The 9,776-nt window shown below is 40.7% G+C and overlaps 1 protein-coding gene across 1 annotated transcript; it reads right to left on the minus strand.

The window, feature by feature from the left end:
* Window positions 1-5,299: 5,299 nt before the first annotated feature.
* Window positions 5,300-9,357, minus strand: LOC143030504 (uncharacterized). The gene is made up of 5 exons (XM_076193655.1): window positions 9,252-9,357; window positions 8,778-8,864; window positions 6,503-6,631; window positions 5,724-5,807; window positions 5,300-5,529 (listed from the first exon to the last, which is right to left on the minus strand). The coding sequence occupies exons 1-5, from the start codon at window positions 9,328-9,330 to the stop codon at window positions 5,300-5,302; spliced, it is 609 nt and encodes a 202-aa protein (XP_076049770.1). The 5' UTR covers window positions 9,331-9,357.
* Window positions 9,358-9,776: the final 419 nt, after the last annotated feature.

Genomic DNA, 9,776 nt, shown 5'->3' on the forward strand with positions numbered 1-9,776 from the left:
TGGTGTTGGTGCAATGGACAATTTAGTAGATATTATGTAATACAAGATCCCTCTTGCAATAAAAAGTATACTCCATTGTAGGAAGAAAATTATGAAATTAGAAGAAAACCAGAGATGTGGCACACATAAGAAAATATAATCAATTGGACAAAAAGTGAATCAGGCTTATCTAGTTTTCTTTTTTCAAAACCTTTTTCTCCTCTGTTTTGCTCTACACTTTACTACAAGTCTGCATTAATGAAATCTAATTCAATTTTGTGATCATTTGTGTGCGTTGATATGCACTAAACCTGACATGACGTAATATTCGATATATGATTGTAAACCCACGAATATACAGGATAGTGGACTGAATATAATATAATCACAAACGAATGTATGCAGGGTATCATATCACTCTTAAGTATAACTATAAGGCCGCCAAGGGTTCCAGTATTAATTTTGGCATTTCGTCTGTATTATAGATGTATTGCAAACAATTACATGGAAAACATTCAAATACAGAATACATACTTTATAGGAAAATTTTAATATTGCCAAGCCATTAAATTTTGAAACGGCCTAGAGAATGTTCTAATGAAAGTAGCCTTCCAGATATCTTTTAAAAGAAGACAAGACGTTGGCCCAGGCCTGCGAAAACTTACCCAGACAACAGTGACATGTGTCATCGCCACAGAACGGTCTGCCTATGCCGATCACCTCTGTGCTGCAACTTGCCTCCAAGGGTTGGCAAATACCTTTTCGTTTAGCGCAGGGTGTCTTTGTCTCACACTCTGGCAAGAGGTTAATCAATTATCAATACAAAATATGATTTAAGCGTGACTACAGTTTTACCTTGATCCCATTTGCAGCAGAATAAGTATACTGAGTGCAAAGTCCCTGGCCAAGATATTGCTGTGTGTGTGTGTGTGTGTGCGTGCGTGCGTGTGTGTGTGTGTGTGTGTGTGTGTGTGTGTGTGTGTGTGTGCATTTTCATGTACATGCGTAGACTCAGAGGTGATTTGATACAGGTCTTTAAGATTCTAAAGGGAATTGAAAACATCAAAAGTGACAAAAATTTCAAACTGAATGAAAATCCGACAAGAATTAATGGTTTCAAACTGTCAGCAAATAGATTTAATTTGGAAGTGGGTAGAAATAACTTCTGTGTAGTTAATGAATGGAATAAACTTTCTGCAGAGGCAGTGTAATGTATTCAGTTCGAATCTTTAATATTCGTTTAGATAAGCACCTATGCAAGATGCTTTAATGCTTGCCATTTATTTCATATTATTTTTTATCATATATCTGTTTATTATTATATACTTGATTATTATTTATTATTATCTCTCAATTTCTTATTATTTACTATTTACTTGTTTGTTTATTATCTAACTTTACCTATTTATCTATTACTATTCATATCATTACAATTTTTATTTATTCATTTATTTATTTATTTGTTTATTTATTTATCTATTTATCATGATGATTTTTTCGCAACCGACCTAGTTATGGACCATAAGGTCTTCTGTCGGCATGCTCCTCCTTTGTAATCCTTTATATTCACTTATTCAACCAGGAAGAAGTATTTCTATTCTTACCTTCAACAGGAGTCGACGTTGTGGTGCTCGTAGCAGTAGAGGTTGATGATGTGACAGTAGTAGACGATTGTGTCGTGGTAGAAAGTACTGTCGAAGTAGATATTTCTATTACAATTCTTCTAGACAAGTTGAACGATAGTGGTAAAAGAAATTCAGAGGGAGACATGAATCTATCTTATTTCATTTTGATGTATAGTCATGATAACTCCTGGAGGAATGGGGTCATTGGCTCATCTAGGTAAATCACCCAATTTAACAGGATTACTGTTAGTGGGAGGGAGGGATTGATCTACAGGGAAAAAAAAAATAACAGTGGACGCGGACCTAGATTTAAGACCATTTGACCTTACTACTACAATGCCCTGATCGGGTTTTGACCATTACTTCTAGAAGTGGTGTTCTAACTCTCGTCCATAGCACGGCTGTCCAAACACGAAACAGTAATAAATGTGCAATCTTTACAAAGCTACATACCTCTTACGCATGTGCAGCCGGTCCGACACCATTCGCCAGGGATTAAATCTGCTTGATCTACAACCTCGCCCACGCACATTCCGGATCTTTCTTGGCATCTAATGTCTTGGATGCACTCTGCCAAAAAAAAAAAAAAAAAAAAAAAAATATGACAATCTATACCTCATTCATTTATACCAAGGATCACTGCAATCATGGACACTCAGTGACGGCCACTTAACACAAGACTAAATTGAAGTCATTGACATCCCGAATGAGCACACAAATGTTCTTACTTATGCAGCAGACGCAGACGGGCCTGCTGGGGCATAGACTCGAGTCACGATACTCGTCCAACCTGCATGTTTCTTTACGCCGGTTTATGCATCGCCCTCCCACTTGTGTACACGGTTTTTCCTGTGGACAGCTTCTGAGGTCTGGTGGTAGTAGAGAAAAGCATGTCGTCATGTTGGTTTCGTTGTTACTGATATGGATATAATGAAAGTGTATGCGGCCAATCAATTCCCCCTTGGAATAGCATGTATGGATGTATCTACAGTTAAGATATGTAGACATGACCCCGTCGGCGACGTTAGTTTATGCAAGACTAACAAATTGTGGTGGGTCATATTAAAGGTATGAAACTGTCAACCCTACATACCTTTAACGCACGTGCAATTACTACCACACAGGTTAGTATCGATTATGTCTCGGGGATTATCGACATGATCCACGCACATTCCGTCCTTTCTGAGACATTTGTTGTCTTGGAAACATTCTGATAAAAGAAAACGTAACACATTATCATGGTGAGCTATTTGATTATAGTTAAATGTACATGAAAAGTCTATTTATATTTTATATGCACATTTTCTTCAAAGAGATTTCAAGAAAAGCACTGCTAATATTTGTGTAGTGTAAGTACGTTTGACGCAGACGCAGCCTTCCATGCACTTGGCTTTTACCACTTTCATAGTGCGGTCGACCTCGTCTTCGTGCACGCATTCCCCGTCCTTCTTTAGGCAACTTTCGGACGTTGTGCAGTCTGCATAAAGGTTTATAAGTAGGGGATAGCAGTATAAAAGGAGAAATAATCAATTCTTCCAGTACCTTTCGTATATACATATTACTTAATATTTTATAATCTATTAAAAAGAATGGTAGTGAGTGGTGGATGATGAAGTGAAGAAGCCAATAGAAGAGAAGAAGCGAGCATTGAGAGACTGGTTATAAAGATGAGAGAAAACTATGAGAATGATAAAAAACGAAGAGAAGCAAATCAGAAGATAATGGATGCATAAAAAAGAAGGCAGATGTAAAACGGGGGAAGAGTATGAAGAAAATTGTAAAGTGTGATATACTGTAATTGGCGTTGGAGACGAGCACAGTATGCAATAGTGTGCTGACCAACAGCGGGGCTCCCGGTCAAAAAGCCCTTTCATACAACCAACAAAGGCTACCTTCTCTTTCGTATGCTTACAGCATCTAGCACCTTTGCCCAAGGGTCAGTTACACTTTAGACTCCTTGGGGGACATGTCTTGCGTCCTCTATACGCATAACCCACCGATTACAAAACCCACGAATCGTACAACCTGTTTCACATGTGCCCCAGGCAACTTTGCTTCCAAACATGGCGCAGTGAGTAGGATACTTGCAATTGCCTGCAATTACAAGCACCCTGGCAATATACCAGAGTGAAACACAAGCACGGTTTGTTAATCAGTTGCGTGCAAGCGAACGAGTGACAGTAACGCGAGGATGCACGATCCGGTGGTGCTTACGTGAACGAGGTGTTGAATGAAAAGTGTAATAGTGCGCACGTTGGACTGTGCAGCGCAATGCAGTTCAGTGGAGCCCTACCGTGTGACGCGCTTTGGCGGGCCAGTAGAGGAGCGAACAGAGGCCTTTCATCCCAACCCATCGGATACACTGCCTCTTGGTAGAGCGTTCCCCGACACGACCGCGACCAACTTAAAGAACGACACTGACGTCACGCAACACTCCAGCTGACTGACGTAGATCGCACTGCCAAGCCCGGTCCATGGCACATTGGACCATCGTCCGCTCATCCCCATCCTTAACACATACACCCTGGACGCCGTCGAGAACCCCCGCTTACAGCGGCTCAAGGAGAGGCTCTCGCTCTTCGTCTTCACGGCGATGTGGTGCGCCGGGAAGCAGCTCTGCATACCTGACGTCCTCTCACAAGACCCGGTCTCCCGCCCTACGCCGGAGGACGAGACCGCCTGCAACAAGGACGCCGCGCATGTCAGGAGCGTTGTCGCCTGCAACGACGGCGCTCGCGGTGATGGCTCGTCGCAATGGTTTGCCATGCTGTGTGGCGTGCTCTGACCAACAGCGACGACACCGGACAAAAAGACCTTTCATACTTCCAACAAAGGCTTCCTTCTCTTTTGTGTGCTTACAGCATCTAGCACCTTCGCCCACGGGCTAGTTACTCTTTAGACTCTTGTGAAACATGTCGTGCCTTCTATGTACGCATAACCTACCGATTGATAAACCCACGAATCGTACAACCTGCTTCACTGCTGACCCAAGCAACTTTGCTTGCGAACAGAAATAAATAAAAAGATGTTTAGGAAGGAAATCAAGGGAGGAAGGGGAGGTGAGACAATAGACGAGAAGAAGTAAAAGTTGTAGATGGACAGATCTTGACGGAAGAGGAAGCGGTAAGGGAAAGATGGGTGGAGTATTTCAGAGAGCTATTGAATATGAAGAGACTTGGAACTTAAGAGAGGCAGAGAAGAATTTTTTTAATGTGTTTTAGATTAAATGTCTGAGAGATATGGTAGGAGTTACTAGGTTGGAAACGAGGAAGTGATAATGTGAACGGGAGGGGAAAAGGAAATGGTAGATAGAGCTGGTGAAAGATTATTGGGATATTTGGACACATAGAAAGAATGAGAGATGAAAGATTAGTAAAAGAGGTGTGGAAGGCAGAAGTGCGGAAAGTGAAGTTGAGGGGACGACCGAGGATGAGATGGATGACACAGTTGGCGGATGCAGGGGGTGACCCCTCATCCTTGAGGAACTGAGATGTGAGAGGTAGAAAGGGTGGTGGAGGGGAGTAGTCAAATGGGTGGGAATAGGTACGTGCCTCTGAATTAGCTACCTTCTTTATGAAAAAGTTAAAACTATTGGTATATAGACATAGATTAAAAGAAATGCCCTTTTCCTGTGTCTTACCATCAGTAAGAATTGGTTTGATATTGTGCTTAACATTGCGTTAAAATCAGACTAATCAAGTTGAAGGTAAAGAATCGATCAAGGAGTACGAGCGTGATATAAGAAAATAGTATCCTAAAGCATCTCTATATAACATCTTCCATATAGTGTACTCACTCTCGCAACAGATGCATTTATCGTGGGTGCAGAAAGGTTGGCCTACACCCAAGACTTTTGTGCCACAATCTTTCGAGCGGTGTCGACAAGTTCCACCTTCCCTTTGGCATTTGTTCTTTGTCTCGCATTCTGACATGGGAAGCAAATCATCAATTGTATTATTCGTGAACTCCTATTTGGAAGTCCAAGCCAATATTGAAAGTACAGGGTGCTCACTGTAATGTTCATTTAAAAGATGTAAAATATGTTTGAGGTGAGATAAATTTGTGTGGATACATCGGTGTAGGTGACACTCGTACAAGGAAAAGGCTTTCTATCCCTACCTTCAACAGGGGTCGACGTCGTAGCTGTGGTGGTTGAGGGTGATGTGGTTACAGAGGTAGACGATTCTGTGGAGGTGGATAGTTCTGTAAAAATAAATGTTGTTATGATCATTGTTCATTCAATGAAGAAATTCTCTGAAGAAATAGACTGGGATGTGATGTTTATGAAGAAGAAAACTGTGTGGATAGGTGGGTGTATTTGGTATAGAGAAAAGGCTTTCTATTCTTACCTTCAAGAGAGGTATAGTAGCATAGTAGCATTCAGCTAAGGCTTTAGGGACTGTGTTGGGGGTACCCTTACGGATTAGAGCCAATTATAAAATGTCTATGTTAGAACAAAATCTCGACACCTAATTTTGTAAAGGCTGATCTCTTTCTTTTTACGTTACACTTTACTACAAGTCTATATTAACGCATACGAGTTGAACTTTGTGATAATATCTTTGTTGATATACACAAAAAATTATGACTTAATTATTTTAAGTGTGGTTGCAAATCCACGGATATACAGGATAAATGATGGACTTTATGTAATCTTAAATTGCATGCAGGATATCATGGCACCTGAAAACATATCTATAAGGGCGCTGTTGGTACCAGTACTAATATTGATAGTTTGTATTATATATTTATTGAAGACAATATAGACAAGCTGGAAATGATGCCAAAGTAATCAGATTTGAAAGGACTTGAAATAACTTTTGACGTCATGTGTGGTGAAAGCAGCCTTCCAGATATCTTATGGGAGAAAGAGAAGACGCTGGCCTGAGGAAACTTACCCAAACAACACTGACATGTATCATCGGCGCAGAACGGTCTGCCTCTGCCGATGACCTCCGTGCTGCAACCTACTTCCAAGGGTAGGCATACTCCTTGACGTTTAGCGCAGGGTGTCTTTGTCTCACACTCTGGCAAGAGGTTAATCAGTTATCAATATAAGATTTTACTTAAGCGCGACTACAGCTTTACTTTGATCCCGTTTGCAAAGCAAGTATACTAAGTACGAAGTACCTGACTAAGATGTTACTATGTTCAATACTTGTGTTCTATCATCTTTGATTGAGATTTGGTGGTACTTGTGTCTACACTATAGGAAACAAGAGTCCTAACTGATATGTGGTTGTAGGTTGTCCACATGATACACGAGGTTGCTTCCAAGATGCATGCACTCTCCGATGTCATGAGGTGTCTTTTTTGTAGCCCACTGTCTGTAATTTTCAGATTGACTGGTTCAGCCTTACTGTGGCTTAGAATAGTTTTCTTAAACGTTGTGTCATTTCTCGCAACAATAATCACCCAACCTCCCAGTTTGTCCTAATCTAGTACCAACATTGGGATGCAATGCATTCAACTGTTGTTTTACTCCATATACAGAAGGTGTACTAGATAGTAGACGTGCTGAATCTCCCTGTTCGTAATGGTCGAGCGCTTATTGTGTATAATTTATCTATGTTTATCCATTCGTTTCTTTAATTTTCAACTAAGTTCCTCAACTAAAATTAGTGATGGAATGTGGTGTCCTCAACTGCCATCTCTTTTATATATACATGGTGTATTAAGTGGGAGTCGTGGAGGTGTATAGCCTGAATTACCCAGTTCGTAATAGTGTGCGTTTGCATGTTTGTTTGTGTGCATGTATGTGTATGTGTATGTGTGTGTGTGTGTGTGTGTGTGTGTGTGTATGTGTGTGTTTGTGTATGTGTGTGTAATAATAATAATAATAATGATGATGATGATAATAATAATAATAATAATAATAATAATAATAATAATAATAATAATAATAATAATAATAATAATAATAATAATAATAATAATAATAATAATAATAATAATAAAAAGTATATTTCAATTGCAGTAGTACACTGAGAATACTACATTACAAAAGCTGATTAAAAATATAAAACTTAGAGCATATATGCGGTACAAGTTTACATAGAGTTGATTATGTGCACAATGGATGGGATGGCACTGTTTTTGTAGCGGTCAGTCCTTGGCGCTTTGATTGGTACGAGCCTATTTCTGTGTCTAGTGGCGTGGCGAGTTGGTGGAGCGTCGGGAGGGGGGAAGTGACGGTGTCTAGGGTGGGTAAGCAGGCTTTCCCCAAATTTTTTTAGTGCCTCACCGTGCCGCTGTGACACCCTAGATAGAGTAAGGGTGGCAAGAGCGTGGTCGTAACCGCTGTACTCCACGCCCAGGATAATCCTGCACGTTCTCTTTTGTACCCTCTCCAACTTTTGTCTCTGTGTGAGGGTGAGTGAGCTGGACCAGGCTGGTGAGGCATACATGAGGGTGGGGGAGTATGAAGGTTTTGTAGACCTCCTGTAGCTCAGATGTAGGTGTTCCTAATGATTTTAACCTGCTCAGCACATACAGTTTGTAAGTGTGTGTGTGTGTGTGTGTGTGTTTGTGTGTGTGTGTGTGTGTGTGTGTGTGTGTGTGTGTGTGTGTGTGTTTGTGTGTGTGTTCGTGTTTGTGTGTGTGTTTGTGTTTGTGCATGTGGATGTGCGTCTGGGTGTCTACGTAATTGTACTTACCTAATTGTAGTATACAGAAAAAGTACAATACTCCTGTGGTATTTGTTATTCCTCGCCAATTAATCATATCTAGTTCCAAATTCATGGATGGCTCCAACTTGGTCTTTATCTCTATTTTCCAATTACTATATTTTGGTTTGATTTCATGTATTGTTTTAGTTTTGGTTATATTGCCTCCTAAACCATTGCAAGTATTTATGCATTTTCATAGAAAAAAGAATTTGTTTAAATCCTTTAGACATTTAATTGAGTTCTTTTTATGATCTCTTAAAGCTTTCCCCTTCCTAATCAGGAGACTACTTCTGCCAATATAGTTGCATTCGTCGTGGCGACAGAACGGTTTGCATACTACAGGCAATTATTTGATTTAGACGCTGAATATAGTCTACCGGTATATACCACCGTGTGGAAGTTATGTTGACTAAAAATCGTGAGGGTGGGCGGGACTGCGTTTGTATAAATGGATAGGTGTAAGAGATAGATGTAATACACGGGGAAAAAGAAATTGTACTCCTACCTTTAAAAGCAGTGGAAGTTGGGGTGGTCATAATGGTAGAGGTTGATGGTGTGACAGAAGTAGACGACTGTGTCGATGTAGATGGTGCTGTAAAGGTAATTGTTTTGATTACTATTCTTTTACACAAGTTGAACCATAATGGTAAATGAAATTCAGACGGAGACATGATGTTTTCTTTTTCCTTTTAGATTTCTAGTCATAATAACTCTCGGAGGTATGAGGTGATGGGATCATCCAGGTAAAAACACCCAATTTAACGGGGTTAGTGTTAGTGGGAGGGAAGGATGGCTCTGCAGGGAGAATAAAAGAACAGTGGAAGCGGACCTGGACTAGACTATTTGACCCTACTGTCACCATGTCCTGGTCGGGGTTAGACCATCACTTCCAAAAGTGGTGCTCTCATCTCCTCGTCTACCACACGACTGTACAAACATGCGACTGTAATGAATGTGAAATCTTTACAAAGCTACATACCTCTTACGCATGTACAGCCGGTCCGACACCATTTGCCAGGGATTACATCTGCTTGATCTACAACCTCGCCCACGCACATTCCGGATCTCTCTTGACATCTCCTGTCTTGCATGCACTCTGCCAAAACAATATATAACAATCAACACCTCATTCATTTATACTAAGGACCACTGCAATCATGGACACTCAGTGACGGCCAGTTAACACAAGGCTAAATTGGAGTCATTGACATCACGAATGAGCACACAAATTTTCTTACTTATGCAGCAGACGCAGACGGGCCTGCTGGGGCATAGACTCGAGTCACGATACTCGTCCAGAGTGCATTTTTCTTTACGCCGGTTTATGCATCGCCCTCCCATTTGTGTACACGGTTTTTCCTGAGGACACCTTCTGAGGTCTGGTGGTAGAGAAAAGCATGTCATCATGTTGGTTTCGTTGTTACTGATATGGATGTAATGAAAGTGTATTCGGTCAAATCAGTTACCCCTTTGAACAGCATGAATGGAAGTATCTGCAGTGAAG

The sequence above is a fragment of the Oratosquilla oratoria genome, chromosome 12 (assembly GCF_046742065.1).
Source record: "Oratosquilla oratoria isolate Oo_2021 chromosome 12, ASM4674206v1, whole genome shotgun sequence".
Classification (NCBI taxonomy): Eukaryota; Metazoa; Arthropoda; class Malacostraca; order Stomatopoda; family Squillidae; genus Oratosquilla; species Oratosquilla oratoria.